This window comes from Caretta caretta, chromosome 2, assembly GCF_965140235.1.
Source record: "Caretta caretta isolate rCarCar2 chromosome 2, rCarCar1.hap1, whole genome shotgun sequence".
In the NCBI taxonomy this organism is placed as follows: domain Eukaryota; kingdom Metazoa; phylum Chordata; order Testudines; family Cheloniidae; genus Caretta; species Caretta caretta.
This window is the reverse complement of record NC_134207.1, coordinates 46,778,028-46,805,653: the sequence shown is the minus strand read 5'-3', so window position 1 is coordinate 46,805,653 and position 27,626 is coordinate 46,778,028. Positions and strand designations below refer to the sequence as shown.

General features: G+C 41.6%; 3 protein-coding genes across 4 annotated transcripts in view; 2 read left to right on the top strand and 1 right to left on the bottom strand.

The window, feature by feature from the left end:
• OSGIN2 (oxidative stress induced growth inhibitor family member 2) overlaps positions 1 to 25,871 on the top strand; it is a 40,892-nt gene extending 15,021 nt beyond the window's left edge. The window contains exons 5-7 of the mRNA XM_048841161.2: positions 8,691 to 8,782; positions 13,916 to 16,016; positions 19,199 to 25,871. Of these exons, the coding sequence (XP_048697118.2) occupies positions 8,691 to 8,782; positions 13,916 to 14,969 (1,146 nt within the window). The 3' untranslated portion in view covers positions 14,970 to 16,016; positions 19,199 to 25,871. The remainder of the gene's footprint in view (positions 1 to 8,690; positions 8,783 to 13,915; positions 16,017 to 19,198) is intronic.
• The window catches only part of DECR1 (2,4-dienoyl-CoA reductase 1), a 307,653-nt gene that overhangs the window by 171,069 nt on the left and 108,958 nt on the right, over positions 1 to 27,626 (top strand). The window lies entirely within an intron of this gene.
• Positions 2,447 to 27,626, bottom strand: part of NBN (nibrin) — an 89,900-nt gene continuing 64,720 nt past the window's right edge. Inside the window, exon 16 of one of the 2 annotated variants that reach the window (XM_048841160.2) lies at positions 2,447 to 2,781. In XM_048841160.2, the coding sequence (XP_048697117.1) occupies positions 2,778 to 2,781 (4 nt within the window). In that variant the 3' untranslated portion in view covers positions 2,447 to 2,777. Of the gene's footprint in view, positions 2,782 to 17,972; positions 25,640 to 27,626 lie in introns of those variants that run through there. The other variant, XM_048841158.2, reaches the window with a different exon arrangement.

Here is a 27,626-nt window from a genome sequence, read left to right as displayed (position 1 = left end):
AAGAAGTGGGTTTTTTACCCATGAAAGCTTATGCCCAAAGAAATCTGTTATTCTTTAAGTTGCCACCGGACTCCTCATTGTTTTTGTGGATACAGACTAACACAGCTACCCCTCTGATACTTTTCATTTATATTCCTCTAACTTGATGGGTTTGTATTTGAGGGTTTTCTTAGGATGGGGTTGGTATGTAGATGTTAATGGGAATTGCAGCTTCAGCCTTTTGACCCATCCAAAGCCCGAATTCTTTGACAAGACCGAAAATGAAGGCCTAAAATATATTCAGGAAATTTAAAATGCTGCGGGATTCATTTGCTAGCATAAATAACTCTGTTACTTCAGTTTCATGATTCTTTTTTTTTTTTTTTTGATGTAAATAATGGCCAGCAGTAAAAGTTAGGGGACGCTACATTTTTGTGGAACATAGATACATTTGAGACTGAAATGAGAGCATTTGAGAGGTTTTGTTGCAGGTACACAGCAGCTCTACAGGCCCCATTACGCCTGCGTGTGAACGTATTAAAATGGAAGTGTTCCTAGTATGTTTCCATATTTTTATGCTTCACTGCCAGACTACATACAGCATTTTGATTAATAAAAAACAACTACATTGCTGACCTAACTGTTGCAAGTCTGATTCCAAATTTTACTACCAATATCCCGGGATTCTGTATTCTGTCTGCGTCTTGTAATAGACGAGTAATTTACAAAAAAAATTCTGTAATTTTAAAAGGATATAATCCTTTTAGGTTAAATCCCATGTTTGGTGGTTGCTGGTTATTTTTAACTGTTAGAAAAGGCAAGTGGTGTTGGGGTTTTTTTTTCAAATGGTAAACATATCAAATGGATTTTAATGTATCCATGTCCTTGTAGCTTTGTGAACCCAAACAGCGTGGTACTAATATATTAGAATCAGAAAGTGAAACTGTCCTTTTAGTTTTCAGTCTTAACAGAATCCTCTTTATGCATTATTAGAATTCAGTTTTGATTCACTATACTTCATGTCCATGACACAGTAGATTAGTCTTGGACTTTTTAATTTTTTTATGTTTAACAGTTAAAAAAAAAGCTGTTATGAGGATCTTTGAAAACGCCTACTGTAAAGGGCAGCCCTAGCTTTTATGGAGGATGCTTTCTGTGTCATCAGTAAGGCTACATTTTAGTCTCGGGTATTTTTAATAAAAGTCATGGACCGGTCATGGGCAGTAAACAAAAATTCACAGACCATGACCTACCTATGACTTGTACTATACTCCTGACTAAATCTTGGGCGTGCTGTAGATGCACTTGGGGGGCTGTGGATGCTGGGGGGTGGGGAGAAGGGCAGTTCAGAGTGGGTGGCCCAGGGGTTTGCATGGGGGGGGGCAGCCTGGGAAGCGTTGGCTGGGGTGGCAGCATGGGGCACCACGAGTGCACAGGGGGTGATCAGAGGAGCTAGTGCTGGGGGCAGGGGGAGGAGGGTTGGCAGGGCTGGCAGGTTTCCTACCCAGCTTCTCAAAAGCAGCGATCTGTCCCTCCCTACGCTCCTAGCTCCACGTGCTGCCAGCTCCGCAGCCCCCATTGTCTGGGAACTGCGGCCAATGGAAGCTGTGGGGGCGGTGCCTGTGGGCGGAGGCAGCGCGCAGAGCTACCAGTTGAGGGAGGGACATGTTGCTGCTTCCAGGGAGCTCCCCCAAGGTAAGTGCCACCCTGAACCCCCTCCCACACTCCTCCTGCTGCTGCTGTGGGGGTGGTATGGCCTGAGATTGCCCCAGCAGCAGTCAGTGTGATTGGCCCAGGAGCTGCTCAGGCAGCCCCAACTGCTTCAGAAATCATAAAGGAAACGGAAAGTCAAGGAATCCGTGACCTCCCTGACAAAGTCACAGCCTTAGTCATCAGTAGATGGCAAGGACTGCAGCAGATGGAAGAAGCAATATAGGCTACCTAAAGACAAGGCTGTGGCTGATGCTTGTTCCACTACCACTGTCATAATTTCAGGTAGCTGCACCTCTGGCCCCCTCGGTGATCTGCTCAAGGAATGCCCCCTTAGGTGCTGGACCTCTAACAGTCACCTCTCTCTGGGCAGGGCCCTACATTCCTCTCCCTCTGTTAGCTGACGGCCAAGGATGTTTGGTGAGGTGCCAGCTATGCCCGTTTATACCATCCGTGACTTTAACCGCTAGGACGCACTGTCCCTTCGCGGCGGGCAGCCCGGGCTAGGCTGACGGATGCCCCAAGGTCCTAACCACCCGTGACTTTAACTGCTAGAGCTCAGAGCTCCTTCGCAGCGGGCAGCCAGGATTGACTGACAGGTGCCCCAAGAGTTTGCCCCGTGGAGGCGGCACAACTCAACGCTAGGCTCTTAGTACTCTCACCTAATGGCCAGGCTTTAGAGCCAAAACGGCTGAGGTTCTTTAATTGTGTTGGCTGCTTTACAGTAAACCAGAGAAAACAAGTCAGGCTTATGCACAAATGGTTACCAAAATTTATTAAGCTAGATTCTAATCATGTGGTTACAAAATTGCTAGTGCCTACTTATTTAAATGTAGAGATGTTACACACACAAACAAGTTACAAAACTGAAGCCACAATCCCAAAGAAAGAAAACAAAGTATAGAGCTCTAATTCAAAATATGTGTACACTAAAGATAGGAGATCAGGTGTGGGTGCTTCTTACCCTCCTTGCATCTCTCGATTCCAGCGGTGCCAAGCCAGGATCGGTCACTCAATTCCGCGGAAAGACGAATAAGGGACAAGGCGTAGGGACCCTCTTAGCTGCAGAAGCCTTGGGAGGCTGTCACTTATCTGACCAGCAGATAGATAGTGAAAAGCACTCAAAAATCATGGTGCTGTAGGTCCCCTACTTATACCTCTGTACTCCTTTATTCTCTTTCTCCTTTCTTATGCCAAATTGGGGCTGGTCTGTCGGGGTGACGCCAGCTTTCGCAAGAGTAGTTTACACTTGCAAGGGAGAGAAACAATAAGTTTCGACTACTGGACATTTCTTTTATCAGGGTAAATATTTTCCCACCTAGGATGTTGGTGTGTGTGCATCACGCTATTTAGTAGGGGCTAAGAGCCATGTCTGTCACAGGGCCTCTGCCTGCTGTGAGCTTAATTGTCGTATCTGTTCCCAGAGGCACATTGTAGCAGCACACCTGTGCTTTCACAGCTTCAAAGGCTGTGCTGGAATATATGTTAAGTGCCCTGTTCCGGCTTCCTCCTGTGTTTCCAGCAATGCTGGTCTGAGCGGGGGGGGCTGGCTGGCTACACCCTCCAGACCAGGGCTTTAGATTGAAGCCCCTGGCAATTCAGTGATTATCCCAGCAGGTCTGACCCAGCTGAGCATCTGCAGTTTCACACTTGCTCTCTCAAGGGTGAAGACACTGGTTCACCAGTGACCAAACAGCCTTATGCAGAGCACAGTATGTTTATTTTTAGGACAGAAGCATTACAGAGAAAACCTATCCTAAGCAACAAAAAGTCTAAATGCGTGCTTCAGCTTACTAGGTATCTCTCATCTTTTCTGTAGAGACCTTATCAGTTCTTCAAACCCTTCAGCGGAGTTTTTTCCCCTCTTGGTTAAAAAGTCACATCAGTTTGCTGGATCAAAATGCACCCCTTCCCCCAGTCAGTTCATGCTGGCTTTTTATACCACAAGGTCTTTCTTTGTTTCCTGGATCTCTTGAACCTGATCTGTATCAGTATATGCAATTCACCCCACGGGGTGGTACTTCTCTTGATTTATTTACCTGTCCCAGGATCTGCAGTAATTCCCCCTCACCTTGATTCTAGTTCCTAGATCAGGGATGGGCTTTTTGGTATGGAAATTGTATGGCAGTCCATGAATGCTCCTGAAATTGGGGTTGGGGTGCAGGAGGGGGTAAGAGCTCCGGCTGGGGGTGCGTGCTCTGGGGTGGGGCCAGAAATGAGGAGTTCAGGGTGCGGGAGGGGGCTCCGGGCTGGGGTAGGTGGTTGCGCATGGGGGGTGGGGTGAGGGCTCTGGCTGGGGGTGCGGGCTCTGGGGTGGGGCTGAGGATAAGGTGTTTGGGGTGCAGGAGGGTGCTCTGGGCTGGGACCCAGGGGTTCGAAGGGCGGGAGGGGGATCAGGGCTGGGGCAGAGGGTTGGGGTGCATGGGGGGAGCTCGGGAGTACAGGCTCCTGGCGGCGCTTATCTCAGGTGGTTCCCGGAAGCAGTGGCATGTCCCCCCTCTGACTCCTACTTGGAGGCGCAGCCAGGCAGATCTGCTGCGTGCTGTCCTGTCTGCAGGCACTGACCCTGCAGCTCCCATTGGCCCCGGTTCCCAGCCAATGGGCGCTGCGGGGGCAGTGCTGGGGGGGGGGGCAGCTTGCTGAGTGGAGGGCCCCTGGCTGCCCCTACACATAGGAGCTGGAGAGGGGACATGCTGCCGCTTCCGGGAGCCGTGCGGAGCAGTCCCAACCCTGATCGAAGCGAGGCAAGCCCCAGACCCTGCTTCCCAGCGGGAGCTTGAGACCAGATTAAAATGGCTGGCGGCCCGGATGCAGCTCACAGGCCATACTTAGCTCACCCCTGCCCTAGATAGAGCTTGGTAACCCTCCCCAGCCAGCCAGCATGCATTGCCTGGCTTACAGAGGTATAGATAACATTTATAAATTTGATACAGTACTCTCAAACATATACCTATGTTTGTCATATCTGTTAGAGAGATCATCAAAACTTTTTATAACCTAGATCACTAATAGAGTAAATGTCTTGCTGACCACTTCCCTGCTCACGTGCTGTGATATGACCCACTTCCTCTTCCGCTAGCAATTGCAAAACATTCCTAGGTCAGCTATAGCAATTTCTTATTTTACTAACATTACTTTTACATGTATTTCATATATATTTTTTCTATCTCTGTAATGCAGTTTAGCAGCTAGAAACAATAAGAGCGTCAGCCCATGCAAACAGCCAGCTCTTCATAAACCACAAGCAGCTCCAGACCACTTGTGTCCACAGATCACAGTTTAGGAACTACTGCTAGCAGCAACCTAATTGCTCAGGGCAGATAAAATTGATGGGCTGATATTTCGTTATCATTGATTGTGGTAACCTGTTCATTATCAGACTTGTAGCACTCTGTTTATTCTGAATTCTGTGCCAGGAAGCAAATTTTAACAGAAGAGGAACAAGAAATGCTCAACTTTAGTTCAACAGGGAACTTGCCTGCTGGCTATATTATTTTGCTAGTAAATATGGCTTGATAACTTTTATTTTATTAAGACTCTTTTCCATATCTCACCTCATTTTTTTTAGGATACTGTAGAACCCATTAACTAATTAATCTGTTTACATTCAGGGATGCGATGGTGTTCTTGTGTCTAAGCAACATAGCAAATTTCATGCATGTGTGCACACCACCAACCATCAATTCAGTACTCTCTCCACCCAAGGTGATCTTGTGATCACAGCTAAAATCATGGAATGGTTAACAAAGAATTTGAAGTTAAAAATATAATTCATGCCGGTCAGCATGGTTTTATGGAAGGTAGATCTTGCCAAACAAACCTGTTGTCTTTTTTTTTTTTTAAACAAGATTACAGGTCTTGTTGATAAAGGCAAATGTGTTGATATAGTATACTTGGTATTAAGTCAAATGCCTTGGAGAAATCCATGTGACATTTTGATTTAAAAATATGCATGATATGAAACTAACAGGACACACATTAGATGGATTACAAACTGGCTCACTGATAAATCTCAATGTGTAGTTTTTATTGGAGTCATCAGTGATGGATCCTGTTTCTAACCAGGTTCTCCAGGGAACTGTTCTTAGTTCATAGCTATCTAATATTTTATCAGTGATCTAAACAATGATATAAAATCTTTGGCGGTTAGGTTTGCAGAAGACACACACATTAGTGGAGTACTAAATAATGAGAAGGGCATGTTACTGTTACAGAGTGAGCTGAATTGCCTGGTTAAATAGTCACAATCCAATAAAATATATTTTATTTTAAGGTACTACAAGGTACTACACCTGGGAACAAAGAATGCAGGCTATGCCCAGAGGATGGGAGACTGTGTCTTGGAAAGCAGTGACTTGGAAAAGCTTTTATGAGGGTCATTGTAGATAATCGCCTCAATATGAGATCTCAGTAAAATGCTCTGGTGAAAAGGGCTAATGTGATTTTTGGACGTATAAAAAGGGGGCTATCAAGTAGAAAAAGGGAAGCGTTCTTGCCTTTGTGCACAGCATTGGTTAATTCTGGTGTCTGCGCTTCAAGAAGGATGTGGAAATACTGGAAAGAGTTCAAAGAAGGGCCACAAAAATAATCCAGGGACTAGAAAGTGAGATTTAGGATATAAAGTTAAAGGTGTTCAACCTATTCATCTTATCTCACTCTGTCTAGGTACTTATGTGTGGAAAATGTATCTAATAATGTGGGAGGCTTTTCAAACTTGCTGACTAAGGCATAACAAAGATCCAATGGCTGGAAGTTTTAATTAGACAGATTCAGTGTTGAAATAAGATGCATTTTCCTGGCAGTAAAAGTGTTTGAATATCAGGACATCTTACTGGGAAGGTGGTGGACTCAGGATTGCTTGAAGTCTTTAAAATGAGATTAGATATCTTTCTAAAATACATGCTTTAATCCATCTTCTGGGAGGAATTCTATGGCCTAAGTATGCAGGGGGTCGGCCTGGACGGTTGTGGTGGTTCCTTCTGGTATTGGAGTCTGAATCCTTCTTTTCATTCTCTCCCTTCATGGGCCATAGGGAGAACTTTCCCCCCCTAATGCACAGTTAGCCAAATTAAATATTCTGGGTTGGGGCTGGTTTTTTTGTTTGCCCCCTCTTAAGCATCAGGGATTGGCTCAAGCTGGGACAGGACATCAAATGGTGTGAACCAGTGCCTTGAACAACAGGGGGAGGGGAGGGGCCGGGGACGAGCCTCCCGGGCCAGGAGCTCAGGGGCTGGGCAGGAGCATCCCGTGGGCCATAGTTTGCCCACCTCTGATCTAAACTCTAATGATGGTAGTGCCTTACATTGTTTCTTCTTTGCTTATTAGGGATCTGTTTCTCAAAACACTCATCCTTTTATGGAGGGCACTGTAGAAGTGCAAAAGGTTATTACGCCTAAATGTGGACTCACTTATCTTCATTAGCCACCACTTGAATTAATTTCAACTTTCATGATCTTATTTTTGTAAATAAAGTGGAAATAACTGTTGAAAATGATCTTACAAAATGGTAACCCTTGGCAATAGTATGTATGTAGGAGGAGCAGTGCAGTTGAAAGGGAAGACAAGGTGCTTGTTTTTTCAGGGACATCCTTAAACAGTTTTGCAACACCTTTCTCGCATCCTAACATTATAAAAGTTGCTGTTTCTACCCCGTTTTGATGTATCCGTATATTTATCCATAATAACGGCCAAGCCACATCTGTCTCATAAATTCATTGCATATATTTCTCCACTGTTCCTCCATTCTAAAACACATTGAGTCCTTGCACACTTCCTGATTAAGGATTGTGCAGGTTAGACACTAAAAAGATGATTTTGCTTCCCAGAGCCATGCAATACACTTTCTTCAATGGGGCAAATAAAAATATATGTAGAACACTTTTCCAACTGAGTAATGCTCTGAAGCTGATCTCTCTCGAGTACGCAGAAGGGAGAGTCCATCTTCCAATGTCATTCTATAAGATTGCCATGTAGAACTGATTTTTATCTCATTCTGTTTATCTGAGAGGTTTCTTATTTTTTAGTATTTGTATTACAGTAGCATCTAGAAGCCCCATCTGATGTTGAGGGCCCCAGCGTGCTACGCATTGTACAAACACATAGTAAAAGACAAGCTCTACCCCCAAGGCGCTTACAACCTTAATACGCAAGATAGATAAATGGTGGGAGGGGAAACAGAGGCTTCTCTGCTAGTCCTCTGTATTTCCACAGTTTCTTCTGAATCTTATCATGTTCAACACATCTAATGCTCCACCCTTTTAGGTAATAGGATCCCTTTTTATACTTGGCCATTATTTTCTGTTGATTTTTTTTGCTGTAATATTTTTTTCCTTGTATGTATATCCTGTACAGAGTCTGATTAGCACCCATTGAAAGTTTTTTTTCTGTTGATTTTGATGGGAGTAGGATGAGGTTTACAGTTTGTAATCCAGTTTCCCTCATCGTTAGGAACCCAAATTTCCCCTTAACTGTGGGACTTCTGACCTTATCCACTGTATTGAGCCTGTTAATTGTCTTAGTCATTAAAGTTTTGAACATGTGATATATTGTAGTGGTGCTCTCTACCACCCCCCTTTTGTTTTCCACCTGTCCTTTGCTTGTGGATAACAGGCACTACTTACCTAAAGATTTAGGACTTTGTTTTCCATATTTTATTGGCCTCCCAGCACTTGTTGTTTTTCTTACTTTTATTCCATGCTTGCAATACGTTGCTTTTATTTTCCTTTCCAGGTATACTTTCCTCATCTGTAATTCGTCTGCTTTTCTCCATTAAATTTATCAAAGTTTATCACCCCATGATCAGACTGCATACTTTATTTCCTAATTGTAATATGAAATCTTGTTTTATTTGCAGTCCACGTACTGATACATCATCATCCTTTTTATTTCTGGATAAGTGCAGTGGAACCACTTTAATAATGTTTAGAATAAATGTATTCATATAAAAAAATTATTAAAATTTACCTGATTCATTTAGTTGGATTTTTTCCCCCCTCCCGTAGACTATGGAAGATTCTATATTGACAATCAGTTTTGGAGACTGGATGGAGTTACCAGGACTGAAGTTTAAGGATTGGGCAGCTAGTAAACGCAGGTAAAGACACTTAAGTTTTTTAAAGTGATAGATGCAGAAAATGTGACTGCAGTAAATAGAACATTTTTTTAAAAAAATTAACAACTGCTAGATAATAGTTTTAATAATTACAGTGGCACTTCTCCTTCCTTGAGTGCCTTAGACAATAGTACACTTTATTTAACAAAGTGGAAACTGGTCATTATAGTTTCGCCTGAAAATTTTTTTCATTATAAACTTGTGTACATAAAGCAAATTGGTAAACTTGCTTTGTATTTAATCTTGTTATTCAAGGTCTCTGACTGAAAGTTTTTAACAAGTGCACTTGTTTTCTCCTGCTATTATGCCAAAAATGAAATTAGTCACTCTTGTATTTTTCTTTTAAACCTCTCTTTGTCTCAGAAGTTTACATAATGGAATTTCAGGGCACTTTAAAGTGGATCTGAGCAGTTGTTCCAAACAAATATATTAGTTACTAGTGCCCATTATAAAATATGAGCCAAATGATATATTTAAAAAATGGATTGGATTTTGTAGACATTTCTGAAGCATCAATCATCCCAATGCTTAAGTGATTCATATAGTATTTGGAGAAGTTACACTGTGCTGTTTAAAATCCTCATCTTAAAAATTGAACCTTAATATAGTACTATCTTAAACAACATCTACAGCCTTGTTTTTTAATTAAAGAGCACTTTCTAGCACACTTAATTCATGCTATGCTTATAAACAAGTCCTACAAGTGCTACTGTGAAATCAATGCAGTTACTCATGGGAATAAACACTGCACAGTTGTGTTTTCAGGATTGGGCTCATAGATAGAACATGTAAGAATTATTAATTGTGATGATAAATCTGTTTGAAGAGGTTTTAAGGAAAGATTTGAAGAAAGAGAGTGATGAGGAAAAGGAGACTTATAGTTATAGAAGGCAGCATGAAAGAGCACAAAAGAGTGGGAATAAGAACTGAACGTAGGACTAAGAGTTGGAAAGAGCATAAGAAGCAGAAGAGGGAATGGTAGGGGAAGGGGATACCAAGAGAAATTAGATCAGCTATGTAGGTGGGGGGAAAACTTTGGTGGGGGCTAATAGGTGAGGCTGAGAAGCTTGAATTTAATACACCGTAAGATAGATAGGGCCCTACCAAATTCACGGCCACAAAAAACGCATCACAGACCATGAAATCTGGTCTCCCCCCATGAAATCTGGTCTTTTGTGTGCTTTAACCTTACACTATACCAATTTCACGTTGGAGACCAGAATTTCTCAAATTGAGGGTCCTGACCAAAAAGGCAGTTGCAGGGGAGTCACAGGTTATTTTAGGGGGGATCGTGGCACTGCTGGGCAGCTGGAGAGTGGCGACTGTTGGCTGGGTGCCCACTTCTGAAGGCAGTGCCACGCCAGCAGCTGCGCAGAAGTAAGTGTGGCAATAGCATACCATGCCACCCTTACTTCTGTGCTGCTGCCTTCACAGCTGGGTGGTCAGAGAGCGGCAGCTGCTGACTGAGCAGCACAGAAGTAAGGGTGGCAATACCATACCATGCCATCCTTACTTCTGTGTTGCTGCTGGCGGCAGCTCTGCCTTCAGAGTTCCCAGCCAGCTGCCGCCGCTTTCCATTTGCCCTGCTCTGAAGAAGCGCAGAAGTAAGGGTAGTAGTACCACAACCCCTCCCACAATAACCTTGCAACCCCTCCCCCCACAACTCCTTTTTGAGTCTGGACCCCTATAATTATAACACTGTGAAATTTCAGATTTAAATAGTTGAAATCATTAAATTTACTATTTTAAAAATCTTATGACTGTGAAATTGACCAAAATGTACTGTGACTTTGGTAGGGCCCTAATTATTAAAAACAGCAGCAAAAGGTTGGGTTCACACAGAATGAGGAAGATTAAAAAGAAATATTGAACAATTGCCATTCAATGAGCACCATTCATCTTGTATACTGAGTGAGGCAGTGGTTGTGTGGAAAAAATAAGATAATAGAATCTTTAATTACATCATGCAGATGCAGAAGATGACAAATTATGGTTGCTTGAGAAACCTTATTTTTGGCATTTTTAACTTTTGTATGCTTGAGATTGCAACTTTAAAGTTCTTCTAGTGTAGGTGTTCGGGTTTTTTTTTCTTTCCCTTGTAATTAACTATATACATGGATCCTAAGAGAGCCTTCATAAAGATACCTGAATACTTTTTCTTGGATGAGGGAGAAGTTAGTCCTAGAAACCAAATAATCTGAGACAGATTGGTGTGCAAGTGTAGCCTATGAGTCCACAGTTCTTGAGTTCTAACCTCAGCTCTGCCCCTGACTTACATAGCCCCACACTGAGTAACAATGTCAATTTCCTCATAAAATTGAGCTAATACTTGCCTTCCTACCTACTGCAGGTGTTGTAAGGATTGGTTAGTGTTTGTACGACACTATGAGGAGATAAAATTAACCCTTTCGTAGTGCACTAGTTTTAAGAACTTTTACCAGTGGGGTAAGTGCAGGATTATGTTACACTGACTGAGAGCTCAACACTGCGCAGAGAAAAATGCAGCTTTTGGCCTGAGCCATTACGTTCTTAGTTAAATCAAAATCTCTCAATTTAAATAAACGTGGAAAATAAATAAATAAATAAATAAATATGACAAAAGCAGACTGTGAAGAACTTCAAAAAGATCTCACAAAACTAAGTGATTGGGCAACAAAATGGCAAATGAAATTTAATGTGGATAAATGTAAAGTAATGCACATTGGAAAAAATAACCCCAACTATACATACAATATGATGGGGGCTAATTTAGCTACAATTAATCAAGAGAAAGTTCTTGGAGTCATCGTGAATAGTTCTCTGAAGATGTCAACGCCCTTATATAAATCCATGGTATGCCCACATCTTGAATACTGTATACAGATGTGGTCCCCTCATCTCAAAAAAGTTATACTGGCATTAGAAAAGGTTCAGAAAGGGGCAACTAAAATGATTAGGGGTTTGGAACAGGTCCCATATGAGGAGAGATTAAAGAGGCTAGGACTTTTCATCTTGGAAAAGAGGAGACTAAGGGGGGATATGATAGAGGTATATAAAGTCATGAGTGATGTGGAGAAAATGAATAAGGAAAAGTTTTACTTGTTCCCATAATAAAAGAACTAGAGGCCACCAAATGAAATTAATGGGCAGCAGGTTTAAAACAAATAAAAGGAAGTTCTTCTTCACTTAGCGCACAGTCAACCTGTGGAACTCCTTGCCTGAGGAGGTTGTGAAGGCTAGGACTATAACAGGGTTTAAAAGAGAACTGGATAAATTCATGGAGGTTAAGTCCATTAATGGCTATTAGCCAGGATGGATAAGGAATGGTGTCCCTAGTCTCTGTTTGTCAGAGGGTGGAGATGGATGGCAGGAGAGAGATCACTTGATCATTACCTGTTAGGTTCACTCCCTCTGGGGCACCTGGCATTGGCCACTGTCAGTAGACAGGATACTGGGTGTGGATGAACCTTTGATCTGACCCAATATGGCCATTCTTATGGTCTTATGTTCTTTATATATTTTATGCAAAACACTACCCTTAATGCACAGTTAGGGTTGAGAAATCAGGTGCTCAAGTCAGAGTTTAGGTTGAAAGCTTACCCAGCTCTGACATCTGGTATTTAGGCTTTAAAATGTAATCTTATAAATTGTCTTAACATATAACAAACTGGAATTTATATAGTTTTATAGCACAGCCTTCAAATTTGATTTGAAGTCTTAATGAGATCTACAAAACGTACCAAGTTGGAAGACAATCATTTCAGTGATGTTAAAAATTATGAACTGAGTTTGCTGTTCTCTTGTTTCAGATGATCTAATGACTAATTTTTAATTTACTCAAAAAAAGCCATGAAAATTTCAAGTTGCTGACCATCTTTAAAATTAAAGAACTAATTTTCTTCAAACTTGACTTGTCTTGTATACCAGAAATCAAAAGTTGTATGCAGTGTTGTTGTAGCCATGTCAGTCCCAGGATATTAGAGAGAGAGAGAGAGAGAAGGTGGGTGAGGAAGAAATATTTCCACGGCTACAATTATCAACACCCCCCACAACACACCTTTCAAGATCCATGGGTCCTACACATGCATATCATGGGTGGTATACATCATCCAGTGCAGTCAATGCCTCAATAACAACCATGTGGGTGAAACCAGACAATCACTACACTCTCGAATGAACTCTCACAGGAAAATGATAAAACTACCCTGTCATCTGTGCGTGAACACATTTCACAAGTTGATCACTCTGTCTGACCTGTCAGCCTGCATCCTCAAAGGAAACCTCTACAACACTTTCAAAAGATGATCCTGGGAGGTTAAATTCATAATTTTGCTAGACACTAAAAATCCTGTTCTCAGTAAAGACACTGGATTTATAGCTTTTTACAACAATGTGTAACCCACTAATTCCCCTTTTCGTCCTATGACTACAGGGGTGTTAACAGACAACTTCACATTGAATAGTCCCTTAGAATATGTGTTAACTACTTATGCTAAAGTATCTGTTCAGTCTTGAGACTGGTCTGCATTGCCACTTAAGTCATTGTAAGTTACGTCCCTCGGGGGTGAGAAAAAATCACCCCTCTGCATGACGTAGCTTACGTTGACCCAACGCGGTATCTACACCGTGCTATGTCAGCGGGAGATGCTCTCCTGCTGACTTGCCTTTCGGGGAGGTAGAGTACTGAAGTCAATGGGAGAGCGCTCTACCATTGACTTATTGTGTCTTCACCAGACCCATTAAATTGATGTCGCTGCATCGATCACACCAGTGCTGATCTAGCGTGCCAGTGTAGAGAAGCCTTTGTATTTAGCTGTGACACTCTCAGTACCTTTCCTAGACATGAAGACGAGCTCTGTATAGCTCAAGAGCTTGTCTCTCTCACCAACAGAAGTGAGTCTAATAAAAGATATTACCTCACCCACTTGTCTCTCAGACATCAAAAGAGCAGTTTACAGTCTTGTCTTCAAACTCCATACAATAAAACATATTGAACTCAGTGTAGTTATGTTGAGAGTGAAGGTCTGAGTCAATCCTGCTTAAATTTGAATGTGTACATTCAATATTTCAAATGTGATGTTTGACCCATCCATTGGAGCATAAATGTTAACTGGAAGCCTTTTGTTTTTGTTTCAGAAGTATAAAGAGTGACAGAGTTATGCCAGAAGAAATAGCTTGTTATTATAAACAGTATGTTAAAGTCATGGGCCTCCAGAAGAACTTCAGAGACAATGCTTACATAACATCTGTTTCAAGACTTTACCGAGAACAGGATGACGAAGATGAAAGCCAAGCGAGTGAAGATATTTCAACACAGCATTTGCAAATGGAAAAGGAAGATGTACAGTCATCACTGATCAAGAGAAATTGGGAAGTCAGAGGTTATCAGAGAACAACAGATGGCTCTCAGGTGCCCTTCTGCCTCTTTGCTGAGAATGTGGCTCTTGCGACTGGAACTTTTGATTCTCCTGGCCGACTACAGGTTGAAGGAGAAGAATTTCCTTTTGTGTTTCATTCCATGTCTGACTTTGGAGCTGCCATCAGCAAAGGAAAACTACGTGGGAAAGTAGACCCTGTCTTAATCGTGGGTGCTGGACTCTCAGCAGCTGACGCAGTACTGTGTGCTTACAACAATAACATCCCTGTAATTCATGTTTTTCGTAGAAGGGTTACTGATCCAAGTTTAATTTTCAAACAGCTGCCTAAAAAGCTTTATCCTGAATACCATAAGGTCTATCATATGATGTGTACTCAGTCACATGCTGTGGACTCTAATCTGCATTCTGCTTACACCAGTTTTCCTGAGCACCGTGTACTTTCCTTCAAGCCAGACATGAAATGTGTCCTACAGAGTGCCTCTGGATTGAAGAAAATCTTCAAGTTCTCCGTAGCCTTAGTACTGATAGGTTCTCACCCTAATTTGTTCTTTCTAAAGGACCATGGTCAGGGGATAGGTCATAGCCCAAACCAGCCAATCACATGCAAGGGTAATCCTATTGAGATTGATCCATATACTTACGAGTGCACTAAGGAAGCCAATCTTTTTGCATTAGGCCCACTGGTTGGAGACAATTTTGTACGGTTTTTAAAAGGAGGTGCACTGGGCATTGCACGATGTTTGGCTACAAGACAAAAGAAGAAACATCAACTAATTGTTGAAAGAGGCGGCGGTGGGGATGGGGTCCCCTAAAACATGCAGTCATATAAACTTTCATATATGGAATTGCAGGCATACTCTAACAAGCAACACATTGACAGCTAAATTCATTAGTAGCCTCTTTTTTGTTATGTATACAAGTCATGCTTGTATTGCCTGGTAGAGGATGCTGACACTACACTACTTCACCCCTTTCAAAAGACGGAAGTGTGGTCTGCTGTTTTAAGTGCTCTGTCCCCCAACTGGAATTTCTTCCAGATAGACAGCAAATGAGACTAACTTACATTGACTTGCCTGTGGTCTCTTGCTCCAAGGAAAGAGCACACTTACGCTCTGGAAAGAGAACGTCTGCCCTAGCACTGCCTTTTCTTCTTAGTATTTCACCACACAAAATATACTTATCGTGAAAGTATAAATCAAAGTTAAGTTGTAAGAGCAGAAAGCTTTCCTTGTGATGATCTTTGGTCTCAAAGCAAGTGTGTGTATTTTGAACAAGGATTATATTTATTTTGCCATAGTAATACTGGCATTTGTATAAACGTTTATTTAGCCCTTAGTAAAGCAGTCTTTACAAGAAATGAAGAGGATTTCTACAAGTAGAAAAAGATTGGCTTAACAGTTAAACCAGATCCATCATAATTTGGTACTGGGATAAAAGAGAGAACAGCATTCCTTTAAGCTTAGTTGCTAATTTGACAATCCACTAATGTTTTTGTCAAGTGTATGCCTACACTTCCATAAGTGCATAAGGACCATAATATAGGGATTTTATAGAGATCTATTCTCTATTACACTGCTATGTAACTTTCCAAGAATATTCTGGTTTACAGTAAAATAATAAAGTGCTGATGTAAGTGCTCTTATGACAGTGTCAAGATAGTGAATACCTAATTTACTTTTGAAAAAAAATCTGTTTGAAAAGGAAATATTGTTGAGAAGTAACTGTAAAACCTGTAAACAATTTTTCTCACAATACCGCTAAAGAAGACTGAATAGGATCTCTTATCAGGTGGAGATAGAGAGCAGACACTCCCATCTTCCCTTACTAAGTCCAAGCACTGGCTCCTGCTCTTTTCTAAGGTAATGCTTAACATTACAACTAGGATGTCTCTAACCACTCATATTTCTTTTTTAAAAGCCATGGTCTAAAACTGTCACCATACACAAATGACTGAGCCTGTATAGAAATGTTCTTGGAAAATCATCATTCTCTGCTTATGGGAGTGACAAGGATGCAAACTCAAGATTGCAAATGGGCACATACTAAATTTCACACTTCTGGTCTCTCTAAGGTGACACCTAGAGCAGAGGTGGGCAAACTATGGCCCATGGGACCCTCCTGCCCAGCCCTTCAGCTCCCGGCCGGGGAGACTAGCCCCTGGCCTTTCCCCTGCAGCCTCAGCGTGCCGTGCCATGAGTGCTCTGGCCTGCCGCTCTTGTTGGGCAGCGTTGCTGGCTCCGGCTGGGCGGCAGGGCTGTGAGCTCCTGCTGCTCTGAGCAGCATGGTAAGGGGACAGGGAGCGGGGGAGTTGGATAAGGGAAAGGGGTCCCGGGGGCAGTCAGGGAGCAGGGGGCGTCCTGAGGAGGTGGATAGGGGTTGGGGCAGTCAGGAGACAGGGCAGTTGGATGGGTGGAGGTTCAGGGGGTGGTGGTCAGGGGACGGGGAACAGGGCCAGGTTGGATAGGGCGTGGGAGTCCCGGGGGGCCTGTTTGGGGGTGGGGGTGTGGATAGGGTTCGGGGCAGTTAGGGGACAGGGAGCAGCGGGGTGGGGTCCCATGGGGTGGTTAGGGGCAGGGATCCCGGGAGGGGGCGGTCAGGGGACAAGGAGCAGGAGGGGTTAGATGGGTCGGGGGTTCTGAGGGGGGCATTCAGGGGCAGGGGGCAGATAGGGGGTGGGACAAGGCTTTTGGGTAGGCACAGCCCTCCATACATTTTCGCAACCCCAATGTGGCACTCAGGCCAAAAAGTTTACCCACCCCTGACCTAGAGTCTCAAGCCCAAGTATTTAGATAAACTACTGTAGACACAACCCAACGTTACTCACTGTAGCTGGGGCAAACAATAAACTGAAAGTTTCTAAATAATCATTTTCAGAACTAGTTAAGTACTCATGTGTACCCTCTTTGGATAGGTGTTCAGTTTTAGTTTAATCCATTACCAGGCACTTTAACTCAAATCTAATGTGGTAGAAGACATGTTGTCTAATTCAGTTCATTAGTGTCTGCTCTTAAGTGTATTGTGGAGTATATAATGATAGTTTTGGACTAAAAAGGCCTTTATGTACATGAATAAAATGAAGCTCGAACCCCAAAAAGATCACAATGATGGACAAGATATAAGAACCTGAACAGAATACAGAAAAGACCCTTGATAACTTATACTTCAAGACTGTATAATGGGTGATATACATATTCTGTGATCCCAACCATGTGCCTCTTGAGTTGCATTAATTTAGTAATACGCACAAATAGATTGGATAGTGTCCAGTCTGTCTGTGCTTACTAATAAACTTGGGGCTTGATCCTGCAAACCTTTAGGCTTGTTAGTATAGTTACGTAGGATCTGGACTTTTGCATAAGGGAAGTGAGGGAAAAGTGAGGCACAGGCATTCAAACCATAGTATTTTCAATTGAAGGCTAAGGAATCTACATTTTAAAAACCTAGTTGTGTAGTTTACAAACTTAAGCAATTTATAAAATTCAATAGCATAAACAATGTGAATAAAACAAGGCAAAATTTTTAAATAATTGCTTTTGTTCCCAGTCATGCCCACATGATTTGAATTTAGCCATTTCTTGTTTCATTAGTATTTCCATAAACTATTAACTACTTTTTGTATCTAGAAAACAAAGAGCTATGTGAATAATTGGTTTCAATTGGTGTTTTTTTTTTGCATAAGCAGACACAGTAGACAAGTATAATCTTTCCCCATCATTTTAGCAGAACTTGTGTAACTATAGTTTAAAACTGATACCTAATTCATAGTTATCTAATTAAGAGATTTTGATTTTATTACATAAGTCGCATACATTAGGTATGAGCTAAAGATTTTATTAAAGAACCTAATTGCGCTTGTAACAAACTTGCAATACTTTTGCATGGCGGTGAGGCAAATCCAAAATTGGAGGTGTTTCAGACATTTATGGTAGATAACTTACAAAATAACATTACAGATTATAAAAAGCATTCCCATCATTCATGCACAAATTTGATTTTTCATGTACTTCTAGTTTAATAATGGGACAAAGGGACTGACTTAATCACAAAAGCAAAAAAATGTAGAAGACAGACTAGTCCCATCTTTAGCTGCAGCAGCTACTTAGATATTATAAACACTTAATATGATGACAAGAGTTAATTGCAGAGCTTTTTACTGAGGGTCTTATATTGGTATCCATTGCTCTAGGTTTGCAGCACCTCCCAAAGAGTTAGCAGTGATCTCTTCCATTCCTGCCAGTGTTCTTAAGCATTCAACTAAGGTTTGAGTGCAGGTCAATAGGCTGGACAGAGCAGCAGTATTCAGTATGAATTTGAAGAATAAATGTTACCTCGCCAGTGTGTAAATAAGCCTTTTTACTGGTTGAAGCAGTACTGAGAAATCTTCCCTTTTATGCTAGGAGCTGCTAGTTTTATGTTTGCAACTGGCTTTTTTTCACCCGATGAAAAAGCTGTCAACTGTCAATTATGCAGACTAATATTTGGTATTTTCAGAAGACCTGGACTTAGTTAACTGCAATTTTATTATCAATTTGTAAAATAACCTGGATTGTGTAGCAATGCAATTTATATTTTTATGGTTGCCTTTGGTTCAGAAATAGGTTATAATCCAAAGCAATACTGAGTATATCGCCAGGCTAAATTATAGCCATGAAGTTTTTAAAATAATTTGATCCCTGAAAGTATCTTGGAGTTCAACCTCAGAATTGCCATACCAGACCTGACTAATGGTGCACTTACTACGTGCCTGTTTAACAGTGGTAATTGTTTAAAGAAAGGCACTTGTGTAATAATAAACCATGGGGAGAGTTTCTTTTGGGGTCTAGCAGATTGGCTTATAACTTGAAACGTGAGGTCTGACATGTGGCTAAAGCTTTTATACTAGAGAGTAATTGCAGAATTCTTTATTCAGCTACAATACGTAATCTTCTCTTGAATCTTACCAAGGTGTTCACCTAAGGCACTGAGTTCCACAGGTTGGTGTGTTACATTATAAATGTTGTGCCCACTAATCCTGACTGAATTGCACCCTCTTTCTCTGCAGACCAGTAGCAGTTCATGTGCTTTGAAGGGAATGCTGGACCTACTCACCTGGCAACCCACTAGAAGAGTTCATCCGAAGTTGTAGAAAATTTAAATCCTAAATGTAATCGTTCAACCCAGCTTTGAGATTAGTTTTGTTTGTTTTTTTTAGACCTGTCACCCTAAGGGGAGAAAATGGAATCTATTTACTGGGAACCTGCTCTAAGATAAGTAAACTGAATACAGCTGGATAGGATGATTTAGTGTAATCATAACTGGAAGAAAGACAATTGGCATTCTTCTTGATGGTCTTCACTGATGGCAAGAAATGAGCAGTGAGGAACAATAGGGAGAGAAAGTAGGAAAGATGACCTAGGAAAGATTCCCCTATGACCCTGGAGGGTTTAAATTGGGACCAGAGACAGGAGTATCGCCCTCCTGAAGGAGGTCTCTGCAGATGCTTGCAAACTGAGTTTGTAGATCTGGCAAAAGTGGAGAGACTACTATAGTGCAGCCTTACATCGCTCTCCCTACTAAGGCTGAAGTTCTGACCAGCATGTGGCCATGCTCCATGCAAATAAGCCTAGATGTCTTTGGATGCTGCATTTCTGGAAGCCTTGCATTTTCTACTATGTAACAGTGAATCCATCTGGTTCCTGAAGCTGCAAAAGACTTGTTAAACTTTGTATTTAGAACAAAAAACAACGTGGAAGAGTTTCTCGGTACTACTTGTGGCTGTTTTTGAACTGAGCTGACAAATGGGAGCACATTACCTCAACTGGGGAGAGAAGGAGCATTTGGAATAAAACTGGGAGACTGTTTAAGAACTGTTTTGCCTTCCTGAAAGAGGAAAAAGTGTCTTACTTGAAAGAGCTATACTATCTGGGACTCTAAAGTGATGGCAACTGAAATATGTTTTGACAGAAAGCAAGGCTTTGTTGACATTAGCATTCAAATGGAGTCCAAGTAATGGTCTTGAAGATGTCATTCTGGTCCTTGCAGGGGAAATTGTGAGAAGGGCTTTAAGAGGTTTGGCAAGTTTGAGGATGATAGAGGCCAAGGAAGATCTGGATTTAAAACACTGAGGGCAGAAAGTTGCACCTTCAAGGAGTTAAAGCTGAGACCTATGGACAGATCTTCATGCAACAGTTGAATAGTAGCCAGCATCCCTGGGGCTATTCTTTATTCCTCCCCTTAGAAAAATTTCTTTGTGCCAAGACTTTCTTTCTAGATGAGTGCAATGTAAAGATAATTTGTCCAGAATATCTCAAGTCAGATAACAGCTTAGAGACAGAGGGAGAAATATTAAGCCCAGGTCAGAGGGGAAGCCGTGAGACCAAAAAGGAGGGCTACCATAGCTGATATATGCTACTAGAATTACTGTCCCATCCACCTTTATTTTTGTACTGTGTTGTGTCTTGGAGGAATGTGGAAAATGCATAGCAAAGATTGTGACCACTGATGTGACAGAATATGTATCCCAGAGGAATCTGAGTTCTCTCTGGAAAAATATTAATCCCTTTAGCTTTTTGTCAGCTTGCAGACAGGTCTGCCTGGGGCTGCGCTAGCTCTGTCTGGAGTAGAAGACCCATTCCATTTGGCTTATTGATTGCCTGTGGAGCCAGTTGGTGTTGATGATGCTTGAGAGTGGTTAAGGCAGAGATGAAAGACGAGGGGTAAAATTTTCAAAAGCACCTACATAGATAAGGGCTTTGAAGGTAAGGACCAAATGTTTGTCTTCAATATAGTGGAAAAAGGGGAGCCAGAGGAAGGATTTGAAACATAGGGCCAGGATCAACTAGGAAACAGCTTGGCAGCAGTGTTCTGAATGGACCCAAGGTGGGTGTAGTTAAAGTTAGAGAGGAGGTGGTTCCAATAGTCAAGTCATGATATGAGATTAAACAAGAGGTTTGACAATCTGAACAAGGAAAAGGTTGGTTCTTAAAGATATTGAAATGCAGAAATTTCAAGATTTGAATACAGCTTGATTACAAGGGTTCAGAGAGGGAAGTGTCGAAAGTCTTGGATGTTGGCAGGAACAATGGAGCTCGGTCTTTGCCATGTTCAATTTAAGTTACCAGATCAGCCAAGACAGTGATTCTCAATCTTTCCAGACTACTATACCCCTTTAAGAGTCTGATTTGTCTTGCATAACCCCAAGTTTCATCTCACTTACAAACTACGTGCTTACAAAATCAGACATAAAAATACAAAGTGTCACTGCACACTATTACTGAAAAATTGCTCACTTTCTCATTTCTAACATACAATTATAAAATTGGAATATAAATATTGTACTAACATTTCAGTGTATATTGTACAGAGCAGTATAAACAAATAATTCTGACATTTTAGTTTGTACTGACTTCACTAATGCTTTTTATGTAGCCTGTTGTAAAACTAGGCAAATATCTAGATGAGTTGATGTACCTCCTGAATACCTCTGAGTACCGACAGGGGCATACGTACCGCTGGTTGAGTACTACTGAGCCAAGATGTGGAATAGGTCCTGAGTAGTGAGGCACATATTTGAGTCATAAGCACAAAGATGGTGGTCAGAGCCTATGAAAGTGGGTAAGATTGCCTAGACATTTCATCCAGGCTGTGGAGCACAAAGGACAGATATGTGGAAAACAGCTACTGAAAGAGAGGGGAAGGGGAAGAAAGACCCAGCAAACAACATGCTGAAGGGAATAAACATAGTAGCAAAGGAGAGCCATGGAAGCCAATGGCTAACACGATTTCAAATACTAGATGGTCATAAAGTGTCAAAAGGAGAGTGAAGATGGAGCAGAAGCTTCCTTTGTCCAGGAAGAAGACAGTGGAATGAAGAGGGTAGAAGATGGGTATTTCAGGAAATGATTGAAAATGCGGTTGACTCAGTTTGGGAGTTTGGGCAATAATTGGAAAGGCAAGTGAGGTCAAGGTTGTGGTGTTTAAGATGGAGACTAAAGGATGCTTATATTGTGCAGGGAAGAAAAGTGAGAATGGAGCCAAAGAGGGTGAGAAGTGGGATGGGATGGGGTCCCGGGAGCAGATGAAAAGGCTAGAGAACAGCCAAGAAACCTTAGTGGTAGCAAGTGGGTGAGAAGGGCCTGCTGGCGATCATGTCTAAGACCTGAGATACCTGCCAGACCGCATGGAGAGGTGGAGGGGAAGTGCAGCACAAGCACTAGACTGCCTGAGGAGGGATGGGGGAGAGCACAAACAGTTTTGAAATTTTTTGATGACGCACTGTCTGCTGGTCATCGAAGCACTCACCTAGGATGTGGGAGAACTGCGTTCAAAAAACTGCTCCAGAGCACATCCCGCTTCCCAGGTGAGTAACTGCTGGGCTAGGACTCTCTCCTATTGGAGCAGTTCTACTGTATATGTAATTAAATATTCATTGGAGCAGGGACTTGAATCTGAGTCTCCCACATCCCAAGTGAGTGCCCTTACCAATGGGCTATAGTCAGTCTCTCTCTGTGACCTAATGAATATTTATTTATACAAGAACAGCTCTTGACATGAGAGATTGAGACTCACTTCAGAATAACCTATAGCCTGGTGGTTAGGGCATTCACCTGGCTTCAAGTTCCTGCTCTGAATTATGCATGCTTCCAGTTGTCTTTAGTGACAGGTATCAGGTCTTAAGTGTGCTCAGAGCCTATGGGATCAGGCCCTGGTAGCAAGATAGCTTTGAGAATCCTGCTTTGGAGCTCAACTTGAGTTAGGAGTCCAATCCACAATGTGGTGTCAGCATTTAGGCTCCTACTAGGTTAGATGGCAGGTGACTGGGGCCTTTGCAGAATACCAATGGTGCCTAAAATTTTGGACTGAGGTATCTAAATGCCTTTGTGAATCTGGGCCATTAGCCCTGTTTCACAGGTAGGGAAACCGAGGCACAGAGCAATGAATGGACTTGACCAAGGTCCCCTAGCAGGTCAGGGGCAGAGCTGAGATATCCTGACTACCACTGCTCCCACTGATAACCTTTTCTTCATCACCTCAACTTTGTCAAGAATAATTATTCTCTCTCTTCCTTGGTTCACAAGCATCCCCCTTCCCATACAGAGAATGAAGTTGTCGTCTTGTGGCTTTTGGAGGACTTCTGCTTATTTTTCTTGGACAGAGCCCCTTTCTGTTTGGACAAGGAGTCAAGAAATGGCATTTCTCCTCATTCGAAGATAAGTAACCTGTGCAGAAGGAAACTTTCCCAGAAGAGGAATAGAAAAAGGGATGAATGCTCATTACAGCCACAAAATAAATCAGTAAAATCAGGCTCCCTGAACATGCAGAGCTACTGGCAGGTTGAGCAATTCTTAGTATTCTCTTCAACGTGCTTGAGCTGTATCTGTCCTGAGGAAGATGTGTGCAAGCCATTTGTGAATGATGGAGATGTGTGTGTAAAAAAAAAAAAAGCCTTCTCAATTTCATCACGTACCTTTTTCCTCACCATGTGAAAGAGCTGTGTCGTCTTTATAAGCCAAATACTGCGGCCACATATGAGTACATTTACACATGGGAATAGTTCCCTTAACAAGTGCTTTAACTTGAAGCACTAGAGCCTATACATTATATACTTTTAATTTGTTAGTAGTGCTTACTGAGATTATAGAAATAGAGGTGAAGTGGGTTTTGAAAAGATTCCTAGTGCCTATGATGACTTAACACAAATGGTCCCAATAAATAGGTAAGCAGGTTTTGATTCTTTGTATTATTTCAAACTCATTGATACAACTCTTATTCCTACTGGAACAGAACAAATGATGAAAGTTTAAAAATGGATATTTGAGGTGATCTGATTTCATTAAAGTTTTGTTTAAAATGAATATTTTCATTATAAAACAGTACAGTAACTTCACTTATTAATTTGGTACATGCCAATACTGAAAAGCTCAGGCTCTCCTCAGCTTTGAAGACACCAACTTTGAAAATAGCAGCAGACTGTTTAACAATTTGAGAAGTCAAGGATTTATGTTAGGCCTTCACCCCAACCAGTGAATGAGAGATCTAAGAGCCAGACTCGTAGGGTATACTGTATTCATAATGGCTCATCACATAACTGCCACTCTTGTGAGAGCACTGACTATTGCTGACAAAGTTATATATTGGAATCTAGATCAAGCCTGTTACGAAAAAGCAGTATCTGGGTGTTTAAAAAAAACCTCTGACTACTTGCCATGTAAAAATAAATGTATGTTTGATAGCTGGCTACATACAACAGCTGTAACGTACATTGATCATTTCAAGGTGGCAGTAACCATCTTGCTAACACATGGAATTTCTCTTATTGGACCAATGTCTGTTGGTAAGAGACAAGGTTTTGAGCTACACAGAACTCTGGGAAAGAAGCAAAACTTTGTGTAGCTCAAAAGCTTGTCTTTTATTGGACCAACTTCTGTTGGTGAAAGAGATTACCTCACCCCCACCTCTCATGGCTACAACAACACTGTAAACTACCTACAGTGGTTTAAAACAAACAAACAAATTCCCCTTAAACTTAAGGTAACTTAACTTCAGCACCTGTATGCATTTCTGCAACAGAACTGGCTCTGTTATTTAAAGTGAAATTTTGTAAGCCTCTTTTAATGTGATGCAAGGTTTTATTTTAAATGTTACCTATGACTCTGTCCATATTAGGTTTGAAATAGTAGCCACAGCAGTAAGTATCATTGTGGAGGGCAGAATTCTAAAACTTTCTTGCCCACTATAGACAGGGATTTTATTCTGACACCTATGTTATCCAACTGGTAAACAGCATTGTTGTTAGTATGCTCAGAATAAAATCTCTCTCCACACCAGGTGAAGGAAAGCTCATCTAGAACCTGCTAGCCATGATTTGACTTGTGGTTAACAGGTCTGGTTAACTTTTTATTCACATGGTGCACAGCATTAGATGTATTCAAAGAAACTTAAGAGGTCTGTGGATGGCAGCAGCGTTCTGAAGACTGCTCAACTTATTCAGAGTCAGAAAATGAGGTTACTGCCCCCCACCATGTCTGTTTTATGTAGTTTATGTATTTGTGCTTTGAGCCCTATTGTACAGCAAATTATTACTGTTATACAAAAAGCTAAACAAATTAACCGGGTCTTTTTTCAGAACAATAGAGTAATAGCAGAAGTGTATTACTATTCTATTACTATTAATAGAGTAATAGCAGAAGTGTATCTCAAACCAACAGAAGAAAGCTTGAAGTGAAGCCGTAAATATCTAGAAAGTTGTACTATAGCACTGCTTTAAAGCAAATGAGTTTAAAGTCTTGAAACCAGAAATGTGGACTCTCTAAATGCCACAACAATGTAAAACTGGTTCTGTTTTCCTTTAATAAAAGCAGGACTTAAAACAACTCTTACAGGTAATTTAGACTTCCCATATATATTGTACACTGGAACCAGCAACCAGGGTATCAAGATTTTGCTGTAGGTTCATTGTAAATTCTCTTGAATTTATCTTCTCCTTTTCACATTAGGATCATATCTGCAGTAAGAGGGGGGGGGGGGGAAATGTTATAAGTAAACAGATACCAACTATTTATTTCAGATATTCAAAGCTAAAATGTTTGATTTAAACAGTTAAAAGTTGACATTTCCTTTTCTGATAGGGTCAGGAGTACCCTCTACTCCCACCTAAGTCAACAGATGTTGAGGACGTTCAGCCTCTTGCAGCACTGTTTTTTATTGCCAGTAAAATAAAGAGAGTTACACCTGAACTGTGTGCCATTTCTAGAATTTGTGAGTAGTTTTTGTTAAAGGTAACTTACTACCTTCTGGGATTTTTAGATGCTTTAATATTGCAATCAAATGAAAATCTGTAGACACATTTCACCATGAAAGCTATTTCTTGCTGCAAGAATTTTCATAGGCTAATACTGAAAGGACTTCCTCTCAATAACAATGAAGTTACCGACAGTGACCATGTCATATGGTACAGCTCAGTTCAGGGAAGCATTTACCAATCCCTTCCACTTCTCCTCCCACACTTGATTCTTCTCCAGCTCCTTCCTATCACTTGATCTTTTAATGAACTTTTTTGATAGGGTACAAAAAGATTAACTAGTGCCCAGGAATGTGTTTATACTTTGAATTCAAACCCTGTCCTTTTTTCTCTCCAGGCCTGCCTCCCACCCCCAGCCCAAAACACACACAAAAACCCCTTCTTTACTTCTAACCTGCTTTGTTTTCACAGATAAATAGGTTACAGCCACAACCAAATGATCAGACAGTTTTACTTCCCTTAAATCGGATTCTATTTACTCCGCTTTCTTTTCTCTCTCAGACAGGAAAATGTCACAACTTGCGACCCAATTTACATCACCACTTAACTTGAAATGTATTACAGGTCATTGCTGTTTCTTGGCAACTCATTTATCCTTTTTGGGGAAACAATGAACTGTGAATAACTATCACAGAATGCATCCTGTTAATACACTAAAAATTTGGAAAGGCTCCTTACATGTTTGAATATGCTATAATTCTTTATACTGCAAATCACTAGTTCAGCTGGTGAATTACAAATGTGTTCTGTAATAGCGTACAGGCTTTTTTTTAAAAAAAAAATCACATTTTGTTTAAATTAGACATAACTGATGGCAATTCAAGTCCCACAGCTACTTCTAGTTCCCTCAGATAGGGAAACTAAAGATACTGCATATACCTTCTGGCTGAGTGAAGCAGGATGTTTGACTATTTCTGCACTACGCCACTTTTAGCTACAGGGCTGTTGCTACATCCATGTTGCCTAAAGGCCCGCAGTGTAGCCGCTGTTTGTCGGCTCCCCTGCCACCAAAGCACTGTTCACACCAGCATTTGTCGTCGACAAAACTTTTGTCTTTGGGGCGGGGGGGAGAGGGGTTTAATACCTCTGAAAGACACAAGTTTTGTCATTCAGTTGCCAGTGAAGACATAGCCCTATGCTCAACCTGATGGCATTTCTCTGCTTGTCTGGCTGGCTATAATGCTGTATGCAGGAGTGTTGTAGCTGTGTTGGTCCCAGGATGTTAGAGAGACAAGGTGGGTGACATAATATCTTTTATTTACACGACAGCTAACGTTGGCATGATTTATGGCACTCGAGGGGGTGAATAAATCACCCCCCTGAGCAACGTAAGTTACACTGACATAAGCGCTGGTGTGGATAATGCTATGTCAATGGAAGAGCTTCTCCTGCTGACATAACTACCATCGCTCGGCTGGAGTAGTAAAGCTGACAGGAGACCTATTGCCTGTCAGCTTAAGAATGGCTACACTAGTAGAGAGTACAAACTGTCTAGTGCAGCGGTTCTCAAACTATAGGTCAGGACCCCATTTTAATAGGGTCACCAGGGCTGGCATTAGACTTGCTCAGACCCCGGCTGAAGCCCAAGCCCCACTGCCCGGGACTGAAGCTGAAGCCTGAAGGCTTCAGCCCTGGGCAGTGTGGATCAGGCTTCAGCTTCAGCCCTGTGTGGCAGGGCTCAGGTTACAGC